Below are 27,708 nucleotides of genomic sequence, written 5' to 3'. Positions count from 1 at the left end.
GGAAATAACAAGACACTTGGGTCTTAGCAATTATCCAGCATGGTTATTGCATAGAATTTCGCCAATTCCCTCCAAACGTCCCACCGAAAACACAATATGTCAAAACAACATATAGATCTTCTAGGACTAGAAGTTCAAGCATTGCTACAAAAGGACGCAATAGAATTAGTACCAACTCAACAAAAAAACACAGGAGTTTACTCACTGTACTTTCTAATACCCAAAAAGGACAAAACTCTGAGACCAATACTAGATCTCAGAACACTAAATACCTACATCAAATCAGACCACTTTCACATGGTCACGTTACAAGACGTAATCCCACTGCTCAAACAGCAAGACTACATGACAACATTAGATCTAAAAGATGCGTATTTCCATATACCAATACATCATTCACACCGGAAATACCTAATGTTCGTATTCCAAGGAATACATTACCAATTCAAAGTGTTGCCATTCGGAATAACAACTGCGCCAAGAGTTTTTACAAAATGCCTGGCAGTAGTAGCTGCACATATCAGAAGGCAGCAAATACATGTGTTCCCGTACTTAGACGACTGGTTAATCAAAACCAGTACGCTAAAACAGTGTTCACAGCACACAAAATATGTCATACAAACCCTTCACAGGCTAGGTTTCTCCATCAACTACGCGAAGTCACACCTTGTGCCGTGTCTAACACAGCAATACTTAGGAGCGACAATCAACACAGCAAAGGGGATTGCCACTCCAAGTCCACAACGGGTTCAAACATTTCACAAGGTAATACAGGCCATGTATCCAACACAAAAGATACAAGTCAGAATGGTAATGAAACTACTAGGCATGATGTCTTCATGCATAGCCATTGTCCCAAACGCAAGATTGCACATGCGGCCCTTACAACAGTGCCTAGCATCACAATGGTCACAAGCACAGGGTCAACTTCTAGATCTGGTGTTGATAGACCGCCAAACATACATCTCGCTTCTATGGTGGAACAGTACAAATTTAAACCGAGGGCGGCCTTTCCAAGACCCAGTGCCACAATACGTCATAACAACCGATGCGTCCATGACAGGGTGGGGAGCACACCTCAATCAACACAGCATCCAAGGACAATGGGACATAGATCAGAGACAGTTTCACATAAATCACTTGGAAATGTTAGCAGTATTTCTAGCGCTGAAAGCATTTCAACCCATAATAACCCAAAAATACATTCTTGTCAAAACAGACAACATGACAACAATGTATTATCTAAACAAACAAGGAGGGACACACTCGACACAGTTGTGCCTCCTAACACAGAAAATATGGCATTGGGCGATTCACAACCACATTCGCCTAATAGCACAATTTATTCCAGGGATTCAGAACCAGTTGGCAGACAATCTCTCTCGATCACCAACAAACCCACAAACGGGAAATTCACCCCCAAATACTAAACAATTACTTTCAAGTTTGGGGGACACCTCAAATAGATCTATTTGCAACAAATGAAAACTCAAAATGCCAAAACTTCGCATCCAGGTACCCACAAGATCAATCCCAAGGCAATGCTCTATGGATGAACTGGTCAGGGATCTTTGCATATGCTTTTCCCCCTCTCCCTCTCCTTCCATATGTAGTAAACAGGTTGAGTCAAAACAAACTCAAACTCATACTAATAGCACCAACATGGGCAAGGCAACCTTGGTACACGACACTACTAGACCTGTCAGTAGTACCTCATGCCAAACTACCCAACAAACCAGATCTGTTAACACAACACAAACAACAGATCAGACATCCAAATCCAGCATCTTTGAATCTAGCAATTGGGCTCCTGAAATCCTAGAATTCGGACACTTGCACCTCACACAAGAATGTATGGAGGTCATAAAACAAGCTAGGAAACCTACCACTAGACACTGCTATGCAAACAAGTGGAAAAGATTTGTGTATTACTGCCAGAATAATCAAATTCAGCCATTACACGCATCTCCAAAAGATATAGTAGGATATTTACTACATTTGCAAAAATCAAATCTAGCTTTCTCTTCCATAAAGATACATCTCACCGCAATATCAGCTTACCTACAAATTACTCATTCAACTTCACTATTTAGAATACCAGTCATTAAAGCGTTTATGGAAGGCTTAAAGAGAATCATACCACCAAGAACACCACCTGTTCCTTCATGGAACCTCAACATTGTCTTAACAAGACTCCTGGGTCCACCTTTCGAGCCCATGCATTCTTGTGAAATGCAATACTTAACGTGGAAAGTTGCATTTTTGATTGCCATCACATCTCTAAGAAGAGTGAGCGAGATTCAAGCATTTACCATACAAGAACCATTTATTCAGTTACATAAAAATAAAGTAGTTCTAAGAACAAATCCCAAATTCTCACCAAAGGTTATCTCACCATTCCACTTAAACCAAACAGTAGAATTACCAGTGTTCTTCCCACAACCAGATTCTGTAGGTGAAAGAGCACTACATACATTAGACATCAAAAGAGCACTAATGTACTACATTGACAGAACAAAACTAATTAGAAAAACAAAACAACTATTTATTGCCTTTCAAAAACCTCATACAGGAAATCCAATTTCAAAACAAGGCATTGCTAGGTGGATAGTTAAGTGTATTCAAACCTGCTATCTTAAAGCAAAGACAGAGCTGCCTATTGCACCAAAGGCACACTCAACCAGAAAGAAAGGGGCTACCATGGCCTTTCTAGGAAATATTCCAATGAACGAAATATGTAAGGCAGCAACATGGTCTACGCCTCATACATTTACCAAGCACTACTGTGTAGATGTGTTAACTGCACAACAAGCCACAGTAGGTCAGGCTGTACTAAGAACATTATTTGAAACTACTTCAACTCCTACAGGCTGAACCACCGCTTTTGGGGAGATAACTGCTTACTAGTCTATGCACAGCATGTGTATCTGCAGCTACACATGCCATCGAACGGAAAATGTCACTTACCCAGTGTACATCTGTTCGTGGCATGAGTCGCTGCAGATTCACATGCGCCCACCCGCCTCCCCGGGAGCCTGTAGCCGTTTAGAAGTAGATCTTGAACATTTGTACATTTGTAAATATATTACTTTAACCTTTATTATGTACATACGTATTCATTCCATTGCGTGGGCACTATTACAACATACACAACTCCTACCTCACCCTCTGCGGGGAAAACAATCTAAGATGGAGTCGACGCCCATGCGCAATGGAATCGAAATGGGAGGAGTCCCTCGGTCTCGTGACTCAAAGACTTCTTCGAAGAAAAACAACTTGTAACACTCCGAGCCCAACACCAGACGGCAGACTGTGCACAGCATGTGAATCTGCAGCGACTCATGCCACGAACAGATGTACACTGGGTAAGTGACATTTTCCATATATATGTATATGTATATACGTGTGTGTGTGTGTGTGTGTGTGTGTGTGTGTGTGTGTATATATATACAGGGAGTGCAGAATTATTAGGCAAATGAGTATTTTGACCACATCATCCTCTTTATGCATGTTGTCTTACTCCAAGCTGTATAGGCTCGAAAGCCTACTACCAATTAAGCATATTAGGTGATGTGCATCTCTGTAATGAGAAGGGGTGTGGTCTAATGACATCAACACCCTATATCAGGTGTGCATAATTATTAGGCAACTTCCTTTCCTTTGGCAAAATGGGTCAAAAGAAGGACTTGACAGGCTCAGAAAAGTCAAAAATAGTGAGATATCTTGCAGAGGGATGCAGCACTCTGAAAATTGCAAAGCTTCTGAAGCGTGATCGAACAATCAAGCGTTTCATTCAAAATAGTCAACAGGGTCGAAAGAAGCGTGTGGAAAAACCAAGGCGCAAAATAACTGCCCATGAACTGAGAAAAGTAAAGCGTGCAGCTGCCACGATGCCACTTGCCACCAGTTTGGCCATATTTCAGAGCTGCAACATCACTGGAATGCCCAAAAGCACAAGGTGTGCAATACTCAGAGACATGGCCAAGGTAAGAAAGGCTGAAAGACGACCACCACTGAACAAGACACACAAGCTGAAACGTCAAGACTGGGCCAAGAAATATCTCAAGACTGATTTTTCTAAGGTTTTATGGACTGATGAAATGAGAGTGAGTCTTGATGGGCCAGATGGATGGGCCTGTGGCTGGATTGGTAAAGGGCAGAGAGCTCCAGTCCGACTCAGACGCCAGCAAGGTGGAGGTGGAGTACTGGTTTGGGCTGGTATCATCAAAGATGAGCTTGTGGGGCCTTTTCGGGTTGAGGATGGAGTCAAGCTCAACTCCCAGTCCTACTGCCAGTTCCTGGAAGACACCTTCTTCAAGCAGTGGTACAGGAAGAAGTCTGCATCCTTCAAGAAAAACATGGTTTTCATGCAGGACAATGCTCCATCACACGCGTCCAAGTACTCCACAGCGTGGCTGGCAAGAAAGGGTATAAAAGAAGGAAATCTAATGACATGGCCTCCTTGTTCACCTGATCTGAACCCCATTGAGAACCTGTGGTCCATCATCAAATGTGAGATTTACAAGGAGGGAAAACAGTACACCTCTCTGAACAGTGTCTGGGAGGCTGTGGTTGCGGCTGCACGCAATGTTGATGGTGAACAGATCAAAACACTGACAGAATCCATGGATGGCAGGCTTTTGAGTGTCCTTGCAAAGAAAGGTAGCTATATTGGTCACTGATTTGTTTTTGTTTTGTTTTTGAATGTCAGAAATGTATATTTGTGAATGTTGAGATGTTCTATTGGTTTCACTGGTAATAATAAATAATTGAAATGGGTATATATTTTTTTTTGTTAAGTTGCCTAATAATTATGCACAGTAATAGTCACCTGCACACACAGATATCCCCCTAACATAGCTAAAACTAAAAACAAACTAAAAACTACTTCCAAAAATATTCAGCTTTGATATTAATGAGTTTTTTGGGTTCATTGAGAACATGGTTGTTGTTCAATAATAATATTAATCCTCAAAAATACAACTTGCCTAATAATTCTGCACTCCCTGTATATATATATATATATATATATATATATATATATATATATATTTTTTGTGAACAAGAATCTCACCGCACTCAGGTTCAAATTGGCATCTTTTATTGCAAGCAACAGCCACGTACGCATTTCGACTCTCAAAGGAGTCTTGATCACAGTAAATGAGTACCTCTTTTCTTTAAAAAACATGTCAATTTGAACCTCGTGGAGTGCTGTGAGATTCTTGTTCACAAAATATTTTCGAGGTTGCTCTCCTCCATCACTGAGCAGTGGAGTGCGCTGCGCTACAATCTTTTAACCAATTTGTGTGTGTATATGTATGTGTGTTTTTTTATTTTTTATATATATATATATATATATATATATATATATATATATATATATATATATATATATATATGTATATAAAGTTTAGAAACAAAGTGGTTGAAGGGTTGCTGGGCGGCGCACTCCACTGCCGGTGCCCAGTGACCGAGAAGACCAATCTCGAAATTATGTAATGCCGAAAAATTTCACCGCACTCCACGAGGTACAAATAAACGTGTATTTTATTGCAGTCAATAACCACCAACGTGTTTCGACTCACCAAGGAGTCTTGATCACGGTCCTCGTGGAGTGCAGTGAAATTGTTCACCATTCTAAAACGACACACAAAAGAAAAACAAGCATTTACAATGCAATGGGTCTCGAGTTAGAGCTATTAGCGTTATAAACTCCTAACCCAACTTTTCTTGCCACATAAATTGATAATTGAAAGATAATCACTTTCACATAAGAGCCGATTCACAGCGCCATGGCCACCATGAGCATCAGGTGTAGAGATACACAAACGGAAAAGAAGTTAGCTCGCAGTTAAACATAACAGCAAAAGCGCAATTAGCCATGTTCCAGGGGCGATGGCCAAGGCAGTAACAAAACCTCCCCAAGGAGGGACAAAGGTAAACCATTTACCAATGTAATCAAAGGATTTTTGAAGGGCAAGCCCATGAACGAGTGGTAGTGATGAGCGTTGTTAGAAGCCCAGATCCAGACCAAGTCAGAAAAGCAGCGCATGAGCGCTGCAATGCTCGACCTGGAAAAAATAAATATATATAACAAGACACTCATTTCACATAACTTTTTTTTTTTTTCATACATGTGTGCTTGCCCTTGGCAAAGCACACATGTATTTAAAAATAAAAAAATAAAAAATTGCCCCATAGATGTGCCAGGGAGGCATCGATGGAAAGGGGAGAGACTCCCCTTTCCATCGATGCCTCCCTGGCATCTGGGGAGTCCGTTTTTGGCCCTTTTTTTTTTTTTTCTCCACCGGAGAACAAGAGAACGCTTACCTGCTTCTCTTCTTCTCCGGTGGGGAAAAACAGTGACGCGAGGCGCGCTGATGTCACAAAGGGGGGGGAGGTGGGAGAACTTCCACGTCTCCTACGGGGAAAGAAAAAAAAATAATCCTCCGGTGCATTGCACCAGAGGATTTTTAACCCCCTCCCTGGTGTCGGCCACTGGTCGTGACCCGCACCAGGGAGGGAGTGTGGGCGACGGCCAGTGGCCGACGCCCGCACCTAAAAGGTTAATAGATAAATACACAAACTTTGGTTGATACCCGGTCCAGTCTGGGTTTAGATCAAGCAGTAGACACGCCCCAAGGCACCATCAGCTCCGTGGTTTGCAGAGCAATTACGAACCCAAAAACAACTCTGCATAGACTGGAACGCAGATGGAGGGTTAAGCATCTCTCCTAAGAAAGAGATAAATATAAACAATTAGGGACTATAAAAGCCTGATTCAGAAGAAAAAATCCATGCACTTCATATAAAAGATCGAATCCTCAAACTCTGCAAAATTACTTTTTTAAACAGTCAAAAACACATGCTAATGTTAGTAAAAACACCACTGGCTACAATCGATCCATCTAGAACACTGGCAAATTTCTTTCAGGCCAAAGTAGATGTCTACAAAAAAAAAAAATCTCCAAATAAGCCACCTCAGAGATAAATGGCAATTCACTTTCCTGTGCAGTTTTGGAAACTTTCTGCTTTCACCCCTCTCATAGCTGAGCAGGTAAAACTCCTAATTCCTTCCATCAACTCTTGCTCTAAGCTTTTTTTTTTTTTTTTTTTTTTATTTATTTTTTATTTACCCAAGAGGGTACAACATAATGACAAGACCAATAATTGCATACAGTATATTCCCTGACCAAATCTCCCTGGTTACTTATTCCGCTACTATCCCTTCGATCCCGTTGATGCTTATATGGGCAAACATTGTATTTCTTCCTTAGTGAGCCTGACTATCCTCTCCCCTATCACCCCCTCCAAATGCCTCTCCTAGGTCAGATCTTTTGTATGCCCTCCAGATCTTGTCCCACTTTTTCATGCAGCCCCTACCTTTAGATATCACCCACTCTGTCCTCTGGCACCAATGTAAGTCTGTTTCCCACTCAGATAGTTCTGGAACCTCTGGTCTGCCCCCTTCCCTGGTGATATTTTGTTTTGCGATTCCCAGGGCTAGTTTCAACCAGATCCCTCTATTGTGGCACAGGACATCCCCTAGTATCCCCAACAGTAACGTCTTAGCTTCTAAGGGTACCCTTAAGTCTACGATCCTTGACTTCACTTGACTCACTTTGGACCAGTACCCCTGTATCAGTAGTGTCCTGGTGTAGTAGGATCTATGGAGTACTCGTAGTTGGATCAATCTGAATCGCGCCCTTGTTGCTATTTCTCTAGGTTCCTTCAATGCCTACCCCCATTCCTTGTCATCTAGAGCCCCTATGTCCTCAGACCAAGCTTCCCTCACACCTGCATTACGTCTGGTGCATTATACATTAGTTTCTTATAGATCACCGAGAGCCCTTTCTCCGGAATAGGTTCTGTGAGTACCCTGTCTTCCAAAGGGGAAAAGTCCAGCAGCTCCTCATCTTCTACTATGTTTCTAGAGTTCATGGCCCAACCAAAGGTATCGGAATTGCTCAGTTTCCCTGATACCAAACTCCCCTCGGAGTTCCCTGATACTGAACTCTTCTCCCCCCTACTCCACTCTCACTCTACACCACTAACATTTACCCATGCTGAACAGCAGCCACACTGGTGTACAACATGGCAGGACACATTGTTAAAGCCAATAGCTGTTGTATAGGCAAGATCTATTGGCTTTGGCATTGCTTGTTGTTTTTTGTATTGGAGGTTCTAGCAACCTTAATGTACTGTAGCCAATAAATCCTGCAGCTCACTTAAAATCTGCGTAATTTTCTGTAGTTTATATAGTTGCAACAGTCTCCCCCCCCCCCCCCCCCCAACCAACCTCGTGTGTTCAAAAGCTAGACCCATATTTACTTATTTTTGGCATGGACCCATCTGTGTTTGGGCCTGATGTCATCTCGTAATGTCTTTCTGTCCATTAATGGCTTCTAACCCTGATCACCTATTTTATATCTCCCATCCTTAGCGGAGAACCATGATTTTCTATATGGGTTAATTCTCAATTCAGAAGTGTAACTTTATTTGAATTTGAGGCTTCCTTTTTCATCTCCTAGTACATTAGGTTCATATTATTTGTCAGATGTAAAACAAAATTAGAGCTCTTCTGAAGTAGTTTCACTTTTCCTGCCTCTTTCATTGTGCTCTTGATCCTTGAGTTCAGTTTACAAACAAGGGTCTTATTGGTCTACCATATAATTTAGTGTGCTATACAATACTCTTATTCTCAAAGCAGTGCAGTCAACACTTCTTATTTATCTGCTAAACTAGTTTTCCAAGAATACTTCTTTCTATTCTCAGTTCCTTTTTTTATTACTATCATCTGTATATTACAGGTAGGAATTTCCTACTGTTTTTAACTCCAAACTTTCTGTTTGGTTCTTTGATTGTCTTGCAACAATAACAGTCTTTCCTGTAGTCTGTATATTTTTTTTAGTAATTCATGTCTTAGATCGTGCCTCAATGTTAGCTCTGACCCCCTCCCCCATCTCTCATAATTTCCCTTCCTGGTAACTCCTTGTGCCCTACATCACTTAAGCTATGGAAGGCAGTCTTCTGTACTACTTTTACTTTGGGCAAATCTGTAGATCTCAGCAGCACCCCCTATTATCTTTAAAATCCTCATTGCCTTGGTTTGTGCATTTGCTTCTTTTGTTGGGAGGGAATCTAAGAAGGTCTGGTTCTGGCCATATTTGCAGCTGAAATTAAGGTCACAATTTCATTCTTAGTTCATGCAGTTGATTTAGCGTCAAACTCAATTTTTTGTTGCATGATAAACTCCTGTATTGTGGCCAGCTCAGTACTTCTCAGAGTTTTAATTTATGTAAAGAAGTTCCCTTTTTCATTCAGCCTCTAACAACAATTGATAGATTTTTTTTTTTCCCCCTCCCCCTCTTTCTCTTGGCATCTGGGCGCAGTTAACTTGGGGATGCAGTGGCCTCCCTTTCTGTGTTCTCCCAGCTTGCTTGCTCAGGTGACTTATCTTTCTTTTGTACTTTCTAACTTCATGGCTCCTTCATGTTAACACATGGAATGATAGACCGACAAACAGCCACTCTCTAGAGCCTGGTCCAGTAGTCTCCTGAGTCCTGATTGGGGTAGAGCAGTTTGGTTTCCTCACCCACGTCTGCACTTTCTACCATGCTTCTTGTTACGAACTGCAATTGTGCCTCTTTCTCTCTGCATAGGCTGTCAACTATGTGAATTAGTCAGCAAGTCCTGCAACCCTGTAATGGAGCCGACTCAGATTAGTCTCCAGTTATTATACAGCATGTTCCTGCTTCTCACTGCATCAAGTAGCCCTTTCATATTCTTACAAATATTCCAGGTACTGTTTGTGTTTTCACCATTGAACTCCATAGCACCATATGCTTTGTTTGACTGAAGTTTTTTTTTTCTTTCTTTTTTTTCTACTATGATTTCTACATGAAAATCTATACATTTTTAAGAGGGTATTTGCTGCAAAAATGTAGGATTCTCCAGAGTCTCTTATCCATTTGACTTCCAGATAGTCCTTCTTTAACGCCACTAATTGCTTTAGGTCCAGTTTAGTCATTCATTGATATCAACAACTTTTTTTTTTTTTTTTTTTTTAAGGTTTTACCTGCACGTGCTCTGTGCTTGCAGAATCTTTTTTAAATCTTAAAGGGGGCTTGGAGCCCACCCATTACTTACCTTGAGTTAAAATTGGCTGGTACCTACGTGGTCTTTACATCTTTCTACTTACCATTGGCTAGCTCCCACATCTCTCTTTACTGGTCAGTGCCTCCTCCTTGCCTCCGTCATTGTGCAATGAAGACTGACAGCGGGCACAAGTACTGCTTCTGGTACCCATCTCCTTCCACTTGTGGCAGCTGGATTCTTGTGATGGTATTTTTTTTTTTTTTTCTTTCTTTTTTTTTAAACAAATCTTCCCTACCTCACATTTTTTATTTTATTTCATGATATACTCAGCACTCCATAGGAGTGCGTCTGCAGGCTGCCGTCTTTCTTTCCTCCTTGTTGCTCACCGTGCATGGCTGCTCTTAGCTTACATTCGAGCAGCCTGGAAATCTCCTCCATCCTTCCCCCAACCTCCCAAGTGTCTTTGGTTTTATCTAAGTCATTGTGTTCAACACAATCGCTTTTTCAGCTGGAGGCAATGTTGTGCCAGAGTTATTTTCCTCAGCTGAATGGTGGTGGTGTAAAAAGAACCGAAGAGAAACACCTTAGATGGCACTTTCTTTGTGAAATGGAAAACCCCCACCCTCCAGCAGTGTTGGAAGGCGGCGCTTTTGTATGTTACATTGTGTGTGATTTTTTTTTTTTTTTCTCCTCCCCTTTTTCCCTAGAAGAATTTTATGTTGCTGCTTTGAATTTCGCGTTTACATACCCATCAAGATGATTGACTATTTTAGATCACCAGAACATACGTACACATGAGTTATGGTAGTTCCTCCCCCCCCCCCCCGCCCCTCCCCCCCCCTTTTTTTTTTCTACTAAAGTAAGACGTTTCAATATGTAGTCCCTTTCTCAATGCTTACATTTATACATTTTATTGTATGGATGAATACCTTTTTAAGTTACTTGTTTAAATGAGGGAAGGAGGTCTTGGATGCACAGTGCCAGGCCACATCAGATGCGAGTAATTGCAGAATCTGGATAGCAGGTTAGTTGCCCCTTCCATTTCTCTATAGAGTTTGGCTAAATATGTTAAAACGTTAGACTGACAAGATCACTGCCCTGACTTGGTCAGATGTGGTTTAGATCTTAAATTACCACTCTTTATCCTCTGTCTCTAGCAGGGTGGTGGGGCATGTGGCATTCACTGGAGCTGGTAAATACCGACACAATGGAGACACTATTTTTGGTGGCCAATATTATCCTCTTATTTTGAGAGCCCAAACTAAGAAATATGGTATAGCATGTCGAGCTGAAGGCCTACCTTGCTGAAATCTCTGTTTCATGGCAATTGCCAGGGACATTTTACGCTGTAAAGTTTAGCAGGCTTTAACTGCTGGACTGGGCCTGGGAAAAACTGTAGGGTGTGGAGTTTTTCTCATCCATTAATTACCAGGAGTGGTAATCTCCACATTACGTGGAATTCCCTTTACTGTGCAATCAGATTTGTGCACGGGTCATAATTTGTGCAGTGATCAAAATGTTATGGTCCTCATGTGATTGGCAGTTATGTGTAGGTTAAGGTTTCAATGCAACTTCACAATGCCTGAGGGCCCTGGTTCCCATGGTGGTAGTGTAGCTAGGATGTAATTTGCAGTGGTGCAAGCTAACTGGCCCCTACGACTGCTGTTGGGGTAGTAAAATGCAGCAAATATCAGAGTTAAATGGGCCTCTCATAGCTCATGTCCCCGGTACCACTGTATCTGCTATACAAATGGTACCTACATCCCTGTTCTTTGGGCTGACTAACTTTAGCTCACACTCTCAGCTCAACCAGCACTGGTCGTCATAAGACAAATGAATAAACCGCATTTAACAACCAGCTCTGACACATTGGTGTGGCCCCGAACAATGCCATTACTGCCTTAATTGCAGGTGCAATTAGAATCCGCTGTTGCGATTAAGCTTCTGAACCTACCAGTCCTATAGCTCCAAGTAATCCAAGGATGAGCAATAACCATGGAATTCAGCTATCTCCGATGGGACCCCTGTACCCAATGTACTCTACACCACATTACTCAAAACCAATGCACTCTGCGCCACTGCACTCTACATTTAACTAATGCACTCTATGCCACTATACACTACCCTGTACCACCAACCTACATCACCCAACACTGTGCTACTCTTCTCCTCTGCACCACTGAACTGTGCCAGTGCTCTCTACAACACTACTCTGCCGCTGCACTCTACACCACTGCACTCTGTGCCACTAGTCTGCTAGACTGCACTCTCTGCCACTGAAATCTACGCTACTCTGCATGCTATGCTATGCCATGCCACTCTACTCTGCACCACTCTTCGCCAATGCACTCTATGCCACTTTACTCAAAACAAATTCACTCTGAGCCGCGGCACTCTGACAATGTACTCTGTACCACTGTACTCAACGCCATTTCACTCTAGGCCACTCCAATCCCCTATAAACACTCCACTCTGATGCTCTACTCTATTAAACTCCACTGACACTACACTCTACACTACTCCACTCTATGCCACTCAGCAACACTACTCTGCAACGCTTTATGCAACTTCCTCTGCACCGCTCCATGCCACTTTACTTCACTCTGCGACACACTACTACACTTAGATACTCTATTCTGACACTATATGCCTTTCTACCCTGACACTACGCCGGTGTATGCTGTTCTACTCTACAACACACTATGCTGCACCACTCTACAATCTACTTCACTCTACACCAAACACTACTCCACTCAACACCCTCTATGCCACTCTACTCTGACACTCTACAATAGTCGACTCTATGGCAGTCTAATCCACTCTGCTCCATTCCACTCTGACTGTACTCCCTTTACTAAACTCCATAACACTATGCCAGTCCACTCTGCCCCTACATGACACTCCACCTTATGCTACTCAACACTATGCCACTCCATAACACCCTACCCTTCTCCAAGCACTCTACGTCACTAACTTTAATCCATGCTGAACAGCTGTCAAGCTGGTGTACAACATGCTAAAACATATTGGCAAAGCCAATAGCTCTTGCATAGGCAAACCTTATTGGCTTTGCCAATCCTTCTTTATTGTAAGATCAGTTGCAGTGCTTGATGCATATATCATTTGAAGTTAAGAAAAAGACGGCACTATCTAAAACTTTGACATTAAAATATTGATTGATGGTAGCCTTAGTGTGTTTGTACTTTGTGGGTCTCCTAGAATTTTCATTCAATCTCTAATTCTTACTTTTTTATGGAGATGTGAGAAATGAAAGCTGGTATAATTCGATTTGTGTTCAATAATTTTTTTTTGGGGGGGGGGGGTCAGCATTTTGAGACATACCTTACTCATTCAGAAATTAAGAGCTTTGTACAAAAAAGAGAATGTTTGATATATTGGATTACGTATTTGTCCAGTATTATACATTCCTATACAGGTGCACATCTGCCTTCTCATGGAATGAAAGCGATATTCTTTGTTTATATCATCTTTCCGATACCGGAACTTGGGAAGGTTAAAGTACCGGTTAACAACTAGTCTTAATTTTCTGGTATTAAGTATTATTTCAATACTTCAAAAACGTTGATTTATCAAATGTGGGTGCATAAATAAGAGCACAGAGAATTTAACCTTTTGTGGCGTTGCTGTGTATGACACTTGCACAATTTATGGAAAACTTAATGTATTTTATACTGACTTTAAGGGGTTTTGTCTGCTCCCTTCAACGATTGGCTTCTTCTGCTCCAAATCCCTCTGCCATTGGCCAGCAAAAATGTTGGTATCATCGCTGACTAACAGTCTATTTTAAATTTAACATTTTAATACATTTTTGGCCAGGGGTAGAACAGAACGATGACTTCCACAGTAACAACCCAATTACAATCTGGCGTGACCGGCAAGTGAATCGTTCATAGCAACAACTTGGCCCTTGTTTCAGCAAGGTAAAACATTAAACTATTGAAGCAATTTTCAAGATTAAACTTTAGTCTAAGATTGGGTTCCAAATTTCACAAATTCTTTTCAAGCCATGTTGGCTAGTCTGCATTGTTACCAACCTGAAGTCCGTGGGAGCAAATGGAAAGTGAGAAACTCATCTACTGTATCATGCATCTTTACATCCAGTTTCTGAAATGATTGTAAACAAGGGTAGGTGTTTGTAAAATAAGTTGTACTTCGACTTCGGTTCCCGTCGTGTTGAGTAGCAAATAAAGTGTGCTGTTTCCACCCAGTTCAGTGTCCTAGACTACAGGCTTCCAGTATAAAGATGCTAACCATTATGGGGATTGAAGCCCCAGTGCATCATACATTAGCTCATGAGACGTACGTTCTCCATGTTGGGTGGGATCGTATTTTTGGACGTTTTGCTTATTGAATGTTTATCCATAACGTTATATTTAATTTTACAAGGGGTTGAGGAGCTCACCACTCCATAGATTTTTGGCACAAGGCCTGGAAGAAGGTGTTTCTTTGTTAAAGTTGAAGCTCTGGGGTAGAGAGTTTTGATTGTTGCTCAAAATGCTGGTACAGCTCTACTTTAAGAATCTTTTGGTATTTCAGACCGTTAAATCATAATTGCTTTACTTAGTGTAATCGTTAGATGTTTCTTCTTTGATTTGTGTCCTAGCTGTATCAGTAGTTTTCAAGTCGCCACAAATTCTTTTCTGTGGCTCAACAATGCACACCTGTTTGTGTCTTAAGTGTTGTTGATCCTGCTTTTCTTTTGTCACTGGCAAGAAAACGTGACCGGCAATCTTTATTTCCCCAGTCACACTGTAGGTATAAGTGAGTATTGGGTTGGGGGGAGAGACCAATTTAATTGTTGAAGTTCATGGTTTGTCTTTGATAGAAGATTCTGGGTTTTGTGACTCTTTTCATGCATTTGAGTACATCCTAAGATTTCACCTTTCCTATCGCATATGTTATATTTAGTTTGTCAAGCTAAGGTGAGTACTGTGTCCTGAATACTGAGTTCTGTCTTCAGTATAGAGTTCTCTGCATCATAAGTGTTTAAAAAAAAAAAAAAACTAATTAAAACCACCCTAATAAATGAAATAAGTTCGGTAACATTGATTTAAAAAAAAAAAAAAAATAAAAAAAAAATATATATATATATATTAATAAATTTGAATTCACTCACTTTATTGACATTTAAAACGATATTAAAACTTTTATCAAAGTAACAGATGTTTAAAAATTCAATATTATTGGGATAAAAAGAAAAACAATATATTTACTTCGATATCATGATAGTCACAAAATTATGACTAAGAGAACCATTTGATATCCATATACCATTGATATTCATTGACATTAAGGACCCGCACGTGAATATAGAAAAGTACAAGTAACATGACCTGCTGTAGATTGTCACTACACTACATGTGGGTTGTTAAGACGTGACCTGAAATTAGCAGTGTGTGTGAACAGTGAATTTAGATATAAAACATAATCTAGGAATGAGTGATATGTTCGCAGATGAATATTATAGGGAGACGTGTAAATTTGAAAGTAACATGAGTGCAATAGTGGTGTCTAAGGTTGGAACATGTGGATTGGATATAGCCCATATGAGTCAAAATTGTCCAGCCACTGTGATGCAGTAACAAAACTAGCAACTGGTGAAGCATGAGACCACTAGTCATACATGCCTGCATAACCTTGGGAACCTGGATGGGGCCGCAATTCAGGGGTAAGGAGTATGTGTAAAACTTGTTGTGTAACTTGCAACAGGCTGTTATACTCTCTCTATTTGTTTCTGTGACTCAGTACAGGTTGATTCTTGGCAGGCATAGAAGCCCTTTAGTTTTAATGCATGCCACAAATTTTTTTGGGGGAGGGAGTACAAATAATGTATTTTTGAGTTACTTATGCGCTTAGTGTTTCATTTGGGCAGCAAAGGACTCCATTTCCCATCGTCCCTGGTCAGGAGACCCTTGATGCTAAAGGGCAACAGGCACACCGCGGGACACGCTTAGTGGTTTTTGTTTGAAAACCAAGCACCCAATTTCCTAGCATCCTGGTCAGGAGGCCGGGGATGCTAAAAGACAACTGGCACACTGCAGGACGCGACTGGGCTAGGGGCACCCCTCTGAAACCTTTATTTTATCTGCTGCCTTTTGCTTTGGTTTTTGACAAAGTGGACGAGGGGTACCTCCATCTACTATTTCTGTGAATAAGTGGTAGGGGGGCTGTTTACAGAGGTACACTCGCCTAGAGTGTAAGACTTTTTTTTTTTTTTTTCCTCTGGCGCACCGCATAAAGGTGTTTGGTAGGTCAGATCTATGGGTAGGAAGAACACTTCAGAATAGACTAGCAACGGGGGGTAGGGAGCAGTTAAATTCAACACTAGATTCTTTTTTTTTTTTTTTGGCCTGCGCAGATGGGGTAGTATTGAAGGAAATGGTCCTGGCGGAAAGACTACTTTCGATGGAAATGAGTGACTGGCAGTGAGCTTCTGCCTACGTTGAAGCTTCCATGATTTCTGTAATTGAAGAGTGTACGCCAGATGTGCTTCAGGACGATTCTTCGAAGTGCAACCCCTCCCCCGAAACACCTCTCCGCCAAGCAAGAGGGACTAGTGGGACTGGGGGTTCCCTTTTAAATGTAAATGGGACTCACTCCTGATTCTCTTCCCCCCCCCCCCCCCCCCACCTGCTGTAGCAGTCTACCTAATAAAAAGAAAGACATTGAAAAAATCGAAAGCAGGGCCTCCTGACCTAATGGACTGTTAAGGTTTTATGAGCACATGCGCTGGCACAGTAATCTTGATAATGTTCACTACTAATGTACCTCTAGGCATAGTTGTGCATTTCATTGAGGAGCATGATCTGATAGACTTCTAGCTGCAGATTTTTTAAATCTTAGAATATTCCCCAGACATCAGACTAGATCTGGGAAATCTGGAGCTGTACCTCGGCGCACAGTAGGTGGCATCGTTCGGATGCATAGCAGCATCATCCATGTCATAAGTGATAGGTGCTGTGCCTACAACCCCATTGGCTGTCATCAGTTGTTTTTTTTTTTTTTTTTTTTTGTCCCCCTCTCCCTCCTCGCCTTCAGCGCAAATCCAGAGTAGTACCTCTGTCCACTTTTTGAAAAACCTTTGACATTTTGTCGGCTTATTTGAGCTTAATCTGCCAGTGTATTAAGGATGTCAACCAAGAAACCAGTGATTTTTAAACTTTATGGGTTCATATCTCAGACAGATGCCTGTGACAAATCCTTGGTTTGCCTGTGGTGGTTGGAGCAGGGCCATTACTTCAAGGCCTGTTAATACCTTGTGTCAGGAATCTCCAAAGCGTGGCATGGCGATCCCTGAAACACCTGTTGGCCTGACACCAGTTGGATCTGACGAGGTAGGTCCCGGTCATGTGGAAGGCCCTGGTGTGTTTGCAGAGCCGTTGCAGGTGCTTTTCATTGTGCTATGAGTCGTTGGTTAAGTCCCACAAAAAATGAAGAAATCCAAGAGGTCGATGCATTCTCTGACTTCGCAAGCCCAAGTCATTGAGCAAGACGCAGGAAAAAAAATCAACCACTCTAGGCTGTGCTCCCACACGTCGGCAGCAGGGCCTGTCTCTGGGTCTGCTCTGTGCCTCCCTGAATTTCCCAGAGCAACCCCATCCAGCTACATGAGTTTTGAGGCCATGCACCTCAATCTTAGGTGAGTTGGCTCATGGGGCACTTTCTGGCCCCATGGGTTCAATAAGTTGATTTCTGCTGGCTGGTCTGCCCTCTGCACCAGTGGGGTTCCCCTGTATCCAGTCCAGCTCCTGTCACGAGACTGCGTCCTTCCCCAGAGCCTGTACCACTGACCCATTGGTCTGTGTTCTAACTAATGTCTTTTGGGGCAGCAGACAAGAGGACTGTAGTCCTCTGGACCACTAGAGGAGTACAATTGTAGATAGTGGTTACAGGATGCTGAATGGCTGAGGTCTAGAACACGTACTATGTTAAATAGTAATGTGATTCAAGGTGCTGGACCTCCAGGTATGTGGTCTGCGTACTAATGTCCCTCTGAAGGTTTCATTAGTTCTGTAATCAGACCACAGAAAAGAAGGGTGTCTGGAGAACAATGATAAAGGAGCGGGACAGGGACAAATCAAACTGAAAGGAAAAAAGAACGCACCTCCAATATAGGTTCCAATACTGGAATCCTTTTTGACTGTCATCCTCCAAATGTCTAACTCTATTCAGTCTGTGCGACAGGATCCAGAGAGAGACATTAAGATGTTATATCTGGCCAACAATCGTGCTGACGCGCGTTTCGGTGTAATGTGACCAACCGGTCCCACACCTTCAGGGCACGTAATTATCCACTTTTGTTCGTTAAAAGATGCACACAGGAAGGTCTGGTCCTATTTTTGACAAATGTACTAATCTTCTGCAGAAAGATCTTATTTATAGTGGCAGACCACAGTTCTATAATCAGACTCCAGTGCTTTGAAAAGACTGTGACAATAAATTGACTAAGTAAAATGGTTAAATAAATGAAAATGTATACTTGTATCATATTCATTTATTGAACTGTATTAGCCTGGTCTTTAGATTATATGCACAAGTGATGAGCAGTTTGGTTTAAAGTTGTTGTGCCTTAATACTCTTATACAAATTAATAATTATTCCGTTCCTGTTCAGTTTGTATGTGTAGTAGGATATAAATTACTTTCATCATGACTATGTTCTTAAATAAGATTATGTAGTTCCTCAAATTCTTGTCACATTTCTTACTACTACACTTTAGCGCTTGTGTAGTAAATACCGCTGGTGTACATGTTTACCTCCCCAGGCATGGGGTCCAACCTATAGGAGTGTCAGTTTTGCACAACATTTAGGGGACATGATGGGTCATTCCAGTATTATTCACTACATCATACTTTATAAAGAAACATCTGTAAATTGCAGGCTAACGTTTTAAAGGCGAATCAGTCAGATTTGTGTCAGTATTACATATTTTAGTATTGTATCCATGTAGACTGGTCCCCTTGCTATACTGTTTAATTGCAAAGGTTGAATTTTGCCATGGATGCACAGAACTGGGGGTTTCAGTGTTTTGTCATCTCTGCAATGATTAACAAAGGGAAGGCTGGAGGATGTACAGAACAGCAGCTCATCAAAGTATTATTGTGCATTTGCATTGAATTATGAGTTAGTCTGCAGTACTAAGTGCAGCAGGTTGTTAAGTATTATCTCGTAACTCTATTCTTTTTTTTTCTTTTCAGCCTGACAACGAAATATCCTCTGACTGCAACCATGTGAGTATGGAAATTTTGCCATATGCTGTGCTGACCATGCCACTCGTTACTATTACAGCTGACTCTGTAAGATGTAGTGAAGTGTGCGCCTCAAAGCAGATTGGCCCTTAGGGGCTAGGATGAGAAGACTGTACAGATGGGTTTGCTAAAATTATTTATGCATGTGAGACAAACATGCAATACTTGAATTTAGGTTTGTGAGTGCTGCAAAGGCAGAGTTACGTTGACATGATTCCACGTTTCTCATGTTAAATAAATTTAATACAGCTATTTAAAGTTCTTCTTTTAGTAGACAGTTGCTGCTCTAAAATGTCAACCCTGTTACTCTTCTGTTCATATAATCAAACTTATCAGTCCTAATTCCCATTTGGTTTATCTGATCATACCTCCCCATCGTTTCACAGCTGCACAAAAGCCTTACAATTGTCTTCATTTTCGCATGTAGTCAGGCAGACATTTTCTTCACCCCTTAACCAATTTGTCCAGGTATGGTGTATGTAAACATGGAATTACCTACTTGACTACAATTGTGTTCTATGCATTGTGAGTTTGTGCTCTCTAGCCTTTTCCTTTCAGTGGAAATACATTTTGGAGATTAGCATGTTCATTCTATTGACTGCCAATGGAGGAGTGTTATGCAAGTGTCCATGCCAGCCAAAGGTCATTTGGACCTATTTGACTAGCCCAGCCAGTTCAGCACTATGTTGGACTGTTAAGCACATTGTGTCCATGCACTGAAAGGTAAAAACACTTTGCCTTCTTTTATCTCAGTACAATCTAATGCACGTCTTTCCAGTGTCACCTCAGGTGCAGTTGTGAGAGCCAAAGGCTTGTTTGCTTAAATACTCCAACCATCCTAAGATTGCTGGTGTGTACTCTGATCTTCATCAGCCAACCTAAATTTACATTCACAGGTTTCGTATCCACTACACATTTGAAATATTTGGATATTCAGCAAAGACGTGATCTCTTGTTACCGTTTTAATGTTGCCCGTTTACCTTGTATGATGTAAGTTACGTATGGTATAGAGTCCTCCAAATTTTTAATTAGAGGTTTTTCTGAGAAAAGGAAAACAAACGTTTCCCTCCCCCCTCTCACTGAGTTATTCTTTGGTAGAGTGTGGGTGTTACTAGTCAAACAAGCTATGGAGTCTTTTACAAATGCAGATAATATAACAAGCCCCAGCTGAAACCTCTGAATTGGTTCAGACACCGTTGTACTTGAATTTATTAGCCTTATGCTCGTGAAAATAACACTAGCAATAATTCTCATTAAAAATCCTTCAACAACCAAAAAATGAAATGTGTGAAAGCTAGATACAACTAGATATCGTTTTTATCACACTTAGCTATCCTATAATTGTCATAGCCAAACTATGCAAAAAGCCGGTTGACAGCTTGCTGTATTTGCCAAGTCATTGCGGACCTGATTAACAGGTAAAGCTGCTTCCCCCTTGATTATAGCGCGTTTTTTGCACTTCCTCATAGTTCTTAAATATTTTATCTTGCACCCGCATTTTATGGGACTCTGGTTCCCGTGTTCCAGGGCATCTGGTAGTTCTTAGGGATTGTAGGAGGCTGGACTGGCTTGTAGTGAGTACCAAGGGGTACTTGCACCAGGCCCAGTTATCCCTTATTAGTGTATAGGGTGTCTAGCAGCTTAGGCTGATAGATAATGGTAGCTTAGCAGAGCAGCTTAGGCTGAACTAGGAGACGTGTGAAGCTACTACAGTACCACTTAGTGTCATATGCACTATATCATAAGAAAACACAATACACAGTTATACTAAAAATAAAGGTACTTTATTTTTATGACAATATGCCAAAGTATCTTAGAGTGTACCCTCAGTGAGAGGATAGGAAATATACACAAGATATATATACACAATAGCAAAAATATGCAGTATAGTCTTAGAAAACAGTGCAAACAATGTATAGTTACAATAGGATGCAATGGGGAAACATAGGGATAGGGGCAACACAAACCATATACTCCAAAAGTGGAATGCGAACCACGAATGGACCCCAAACCTATGTGACCTTGTAGAGGGTCGCTGGGACTATTAGAAAATAGTGAGAGTTAGAAAAATAACCCTCCCCAAGACCCTGAAAAGTGAGTGCAAAGTGCACTAAAGTTCCCCTAAGGACAAAGAAGTCGTGTTAGAGGAATAATGCAGGAAAGACACAAACCAACAATGCAACAGCTGTGGATTTCCAATCTAGGGTACCTGTGGAACAAGGGGACCAAGTCCAAAAGTCACAAGCAAGTCGGAGATGGGCAAATGCCCGGGAAATGCCAGCTGCGGGTGCAAAGAAGCTTCTACTGGACAGAAGAAGCTGAGGTTTCTGCAGGAACGAAAAGGGCTAGAGACTTCCCCTTTGGTGGACGGATCCCTCTCGCCGTGGAGAGTCATGCAGAAGTGTTTTCCCGCCGAAAGAACGCCAACTAGCCTTGCTAGCTGCAAATCGTGCGGTTAGCGTTTTTGGACGCTGCTGAGGCCCAGGAGGGACCAGGAGGTCGCAAATTGGACCAGCAGAGAGAGGGGACGTCGAGCAAGACAAGGAGCCCTCTCTGAAGCCGGTAGCACCCAGAGAAGTGCCAGAAACAGGCACTACGAGGATGCGTGAAACGGTGCTCGCCGAAGTTGCACAAAGGAGTCCCACGTCGCCGGAGACCAACTTAGAAAGTCGTGCAATGCAGGTTAGAGTGCCGTGGACCCAGGCTTGGCTGTGCACAAAGGATTTCCGCCGGAAGTGCACAGGGGCCGGAGTAGCTGCAAAAGTCGCGGTTCCCAGCAATGCAGCCCAGCGAGGTGAGGCAAGGACTTACCTCCACCAAACTTGGACTGAAGAGTCACTGGACTGTGGGGGTCACTTGGACAGAGTCGCTGGATTCGAGGGACCTCGCTCGTCGTGCTGAGGAGACCCAAGGGACCGGTAATGCAGCTTTTTGGTGCCTGCGGTTGCAGGGGGAAGATTCCGTCGACCCACGGGAGATTTCTTCGGAGCTTCTGGTGCAGAGAGGAGGCAGACTACCCCCACAGCATGCACAAGCAGGAAAACAGTCGAGAAGGCGGCAGGATCAGCGTTACAGAGTTGCAGTAGTCGTCTTTTCTACTATGTTGCAGGTTTGCAGGCTTCCAGCGCGGTCAGCAGTCGATTCCTTGGCAGAAGGTGAAGAGAGAGATGCAGAGGAACTCGGATGAGCTCTTGCATTCGTTATCTAAAGTTTCCCCAGAGACAGAGACCCTAAATAGCCAGAAAAGAGGGTTTGGCTACTTAGGAGAGAGGATAGGCTAGCAACACCTGAAGGAGCCTATCACAAGGAGTCTGACGTCACCTGGTGGCACTGGCCACTCAGAGCAGTCCAGTGTGCCAGCAGCACCTCTGTTTCCAAGATGGCAGAGGTCTGGAGCACACTGGAGGAGCTCTGGACACCTCCCAGGGGAGGTGCAGGTCAGGGGAGTGGTCACTTCCCTTTCCTTTGTCCAGTTTCGCGCCAGAGCAGGGCTAAGGGGTCCCCTGAACCGGTGTAGACTGGCTTATGCAGAATTGGGCACATCTGTGCCCAAGAAAGCATTTCCAGAGGCTGAGGGAGGCTACTCCTCCCCTGCCTTCACACCATTTTCCAAAGGGAGAGGGTGTAACACCCTCTCTCAGAGGAAGTCCTTTGTTCTGCCATCCTTGGACAAGCCTGGCTTGACCCCAGGGGGGGCAGAAACCTGTCTGAGGGGTTGGCAGCAGCAGCAGCTGCAGTGAAACCCCAGGAAAGGCAGTTTGGCAGTACCAGGGTCTGTGCTACAGACCACTGGGATCATGGGATTGTGCCAACTATGCCAGGATGGCATAGAGGGGGCAATTCCATGATCATAGACATGTTCCATGGCCATATTCGGAGTTACCATTGTGAAGCTACATATAGGTAGTGACCTACATGTAGTGCACGCGTGTAATGGTGTCCCCGCACTCACAAAGTCCAGGGAATTGGCCCTGAACAATGTGGGGGCACCTTGGCTAGTGCCAGGGTGCCCTCACACTAAGTAACTTTGCACCTAACCTTTACCAGGTAAAGGTTAGACATATAGGTGACTTATAAGTTACTTAAGTGCAGTGTAAAATGGCTGTGAAATAACGTGGACGTTATTTCACTCAGGCTGCAGTGGCAGGCCTGTGTAAGAATTGTCAGAGCTCCCTATGGGTGGCAACAGAAATGCTGCAGCCCATAGGGATCTCCTGGAACCCCAATACCCTGGGTACCTCAGTACCATATACTAGGGAATTATAAGGGTGTTCCAGTAAGCCAATGTAAATTGGTAAAATTGGTCACTAGCCTGTTAGTGACAATTTGAAAGAGATGAGAGAGCATAACCACTGAGGTTCTGGTTAGCAGAGCCTCAGTGAGACAGTTAGGCACCACACAGGGAACACATACATATAGGCCACAAACTTATGAGCACTGGGGTCCTGACTAGCAGGGTCCCAGTGACACATAACAAACATACTGAAAACATAGGGTTTTCACTATGAGCACTGGGCCCTGGCTAGCAGGATCCCAGTGAGACAGCGAAAACACCCTGACATACACTCACAAACAGGCCAAAAGTGGGGGTAACAAGGCTAGAAAGAGGCTACTTTCTCACAGGGATCTCTTATTTTTAACTCAACATTAGTGCAGTCCTTATGCTCTGTGCCATCTCTCCTTATGGCCATTTTTCCCTCACTTGGTGGTTCCATTTAGAGCCGCCATCTTTGTTACACAGTCTAGTTGCCAGTCCTCAGCTCCCCAGGCCTATAAAAAGAGCTGCATGAAGCAGACATGCAGCAGGTGCACCAAAGGCAAGCCTGTCTGTTTCCGGTCTGGCCCAAGTTCAAGAAATACTACCAACGTAGTCCCAGAAAGATTAGTGTACTTGAGGTAATTTCTTATATATCTCAATAACGATACAGTGAATCCTTGTCAATACCTGCTCAATTTTAATTCCCCCACAAGCACCTGTAACGCTTGTCAATGGACTCCCCAGCTTACACTTATCAAACCCAAGAAAGGAGGAAGAGCAGGTTAACAAACTCCTGTTACTAAACTGTCGCTCCCTACCTGCACACAAGCTATATATTCACTCCTTGCTAAGTGAATATGCCCCAGAGGTTCTGCATTTAACAGAAGCCTGGCTGTCTGAGGACTCCACCCCCGATGTAATCATGGCCCTGCCTCCAAATTATTCAATCCATCGTCTAGATAGACCCCAGGGCAGGGGAGGAGGGATTCGAATAATCTACAAAAACTCAATTCATTGTCTTATTCACTCCCTCCCCGTACCTGATTGCGAAAGTCTGGTCTTTTCTTTGGCAATTAATGCCACTTTCACCTTCTCTGGTATTTTAATCTACTGTAACCATGGCACGTATGGAAGGTTTCTGCAGGCCCTACCGGACTGTGTAGCAGATTTTGCCTGCAGATATTCCAACTGCACTATCCTAGGTGATTTTAATGTTCATGTAGATGAGCCTCACAACATCTGCCAAAGCCCTACTTACGGATTTAGCAGCCTTAGACCGGACACAATTGATAACTGGCCCCACCCATCTTAGAGGCCATACAATTGATTTAGTTTTCAGTAATCTTTCAGATCTATCAGATCAGTCCCCCTTCCCTTGATCTGGTCCGACCATTTTTGTTTTTTAGTTGCACTCGCACTTCCTATTTCTTTTTCTCCAATTCTCCAGCCCCTTGGTAAGTCAACCGTACGTCAGTGGTCAAAGCTGAATAAGAAAGACTGGATGGATACCTTAACTAACTTGCATTCTTCCCCATCCTTTCGTAAGCCTTATACAGCAGAAAGGTTTGATAAATGGATCTCCAAGTCCCAATATATTTTTACCTACTAAGACCATTATTCGGACCACTCGTCAAAATAAATCATCCTAGTTCTCCCCTCATCTGCTGCATCTAAAAAAAAAATGTAAGCGGATGGAGAGGAAATTGAAGAAATCATACGACCCTGGCCTCAAAAGAGATTATAGGAATATGATCCGATCCTTCCACTCGGAAATTAAGGCTACTCAGGCATCCTATTATACCTCCAGGATTGAACAGTCCTCCCTTTCTCCCAGAGAGATTTTCTATATCTTCAAGGAAATGACCAAGCTTTCCTCCGTCAACAGTGTAATAGAGGGCTCTAAGGAACATAGTAATGAGCTAGCCTACTTCTTCCAAAAAAAAAAATCTTACATTCAGGCAACTCTCCCTAGTAATCCCCTTAATGAGGATAAGTCCATCTCTTATGTTGACGGCCAGGTTCCTTCTTTCAGTCTTCCCGCCTTTGAGTGAAGAGTTAGTAGAAAAATACCGTTGCTCCATAAAATTTGGATCTCCTTTAGATTTGTCTTGAATCTTTTTACATTACTTCCCTTTTTAGCTAAAAGGCTTATTGTTCAGGCTCATATACTGTCTCGCCTGGACTACGGGAATGTTTTATTTATGAGCTCTCCATGCTATGTCCTAAAGAGACCGCAGGTGGCACAAAATGCGGCTGCCACCTTTTAATGCTAAATCTGCTCTCACCTCTCTCCATTGGCTCCCCCATTGAATAGCGTATCAACTTTAAAGCTATTGGTTTCGTTCACCGGGCACTTAAAAAAAAAAAAAAAAGGGGGCTGGCCTTTCTTAGGCAGATTATAACCCCCTATACTCCCCAAAGATCACTTAGACCTTCATCCGCTTCCCTGATTAACATACATCCTGTTAAGAAAGCAAGGTGGGGAGGCAGGTCTTTTGCCTTACATAACCTCAGAATAACTGGCCCGTAGCATCCAGCGCCTTGTGCAATATAAAAACTGATTAGTAATGTAGGTGAGATCCTGGCTTAGTCTCAATGGCCAGTGTCATAACCATGATAATGGTGGGTGTATCAGAATTTAATTCAGGTAGTTGTAGGGATCTTAATTTGTTACCTGGTGTGAAACGTGAGTTGTTAGAAAAAGGTCTTATGAACTTTATCAAAACAAATGGGCAGTGACTCGCTTTATTTGCTGTTTGGATGAGAATGCTGCATGTAGAGGATTTTTACTGTTTGAAAAACATGACCTGAAGTATTGATGGCTGCTGGGATTTGACAAAAGAGCACAAGCTGTTTTATAGCCTTTTCATAAACCTTTATGGCTGAGCAGTGCCTTTTTAGATGTCGGATTATTGAGTCACCAATTACTTAACATTTACGTTTTCCATTTTTGCTCCGCAATATATAAATGTGGCTAGTGATGTCAATATAACATTTCCTGGCTTTCGTAAAGTAAAGTTTCAATTCTATTAAGGACAGAGGCGAGGATTATGCCTTGTTTTCAACAGAGCAGCCATTTCAAAACATTAATAAAACTACAAATCGCATGAACACTTGGGATAAAAAGTTCATCATAGTTCATTCAATCAGCTTGTCTTTTTCTTCTCATAGTCCATTGTCCATGCTGTCGCTTCCTCTTCTTGCGACAATCAGCGGGACAGTTAACCGTTACTCCTGTTTGCTTCAGTCATTTCCTGTGAAAAAGGACACATGTTGAGAACACAGTCCCAATGCTCAGAGACCACGCATAATCCATTAAGAATCCTTCACACCACATGTTTGGGAACTGGTGCAGTGGTGGTTCAGGGGGTGTCAGCCCTCGACTCCGGGTTGAATAACCCTCACTTGCGTGTCCTTAATAGCAATTAAACTTTCCGTTTCCGTTAAAGCTTGGAAATTTAATATTGTTTGTACCGGAGGTGAGGGTTTGTGTGTGGGGGTGGGTAGTGGGAAGTTTGGGTGTTTGGCCAAGGCGGCTGAACTATTTCAAGATAGAGTTAATTCCCGTCCTCATGAGATTGCAGTCTCTTTGACACCAACCCATCCACCTGGATCAAGCTGATTGAACTCTCAACTGTGATACCTGCCTGTGCCTTGGAAGGTCTGCAGCATGGAGTGAAATTCCAGTGACATGCAATTGTCCCTGGTAATCCTCCACACCACAAGCTGCAGTGAACCCTCCAGAACTAGATGGTGGGGATTCCCTGAGGGATCCAGGAGGAAAGCTGAGAACAGGAGTAGATAGTTGGGAGAATTCCCATGAAAGTTCTATCATAACAGGATACCAGACTTGAGACCTCTAAAAGTGGGGTGATTACCACCACAGTCGCTCTCCCCGGACTTGGGTGGAAAGTTGCATAATCATGGTGAATGGAAATGTATTCCCACCTTTCTCCTTCTCCTGTCGTTGCTGGAAGGCATCTTTTGTGTGTGCCATTGGAACGGACCTCCAACTGAAGAATTTGGCAACCTGGTGGTCCATCCAGGACGCAAATGTGTCCTCTGTTCCCCTCTACCCCTCA

The 27,708-nt window shown here is 42.7% G+C and overlaps 1 protein-coding gene across 2 annotated transcripts in view; it reads left to right on the top strand.

The window, feature by feature from the left end:
- GLG1 (golgi glycoprotein 1) overlaps positions 1–27,708 on the top strand; it is a 619,378-nt gene that overhangs the window by 24,617 nt on the left and 567,053 nt on the right. For both annotated transcript variants that reach the window (XM_069217558.1, XM_069217559.1), the window contains exon 2: positions 19,317–19,349. In XM_069217558.1, coding sequence (XP_069073659.1) covers positions 19,317–19,349 — 33 coding nt within the window. The remainder of the gene's footprint in view (positions 1–19,316; positions 19,350–27,708) is intronic.

The sequence above is a fragment of the Pleurodeles waltl genome, chromosome 12 (genome assembly GCF_031143425.1).
Source record: "Pleurodeles waltl isolate 20211129_DDA chromosome 12, aPleWal1.hap1.20221129, whole genome shotgun sequence".
NCBI lineage: Eukaryota > Metazoa > Chordata > Amphibia > Caudata > Salamandridae > Pleurodeles > Pleurodeles waltl.
Note: the sequence above shows the minus strand (reverse complement) of the source record. Positions and strands in the feature narration are given on the sequence as shown.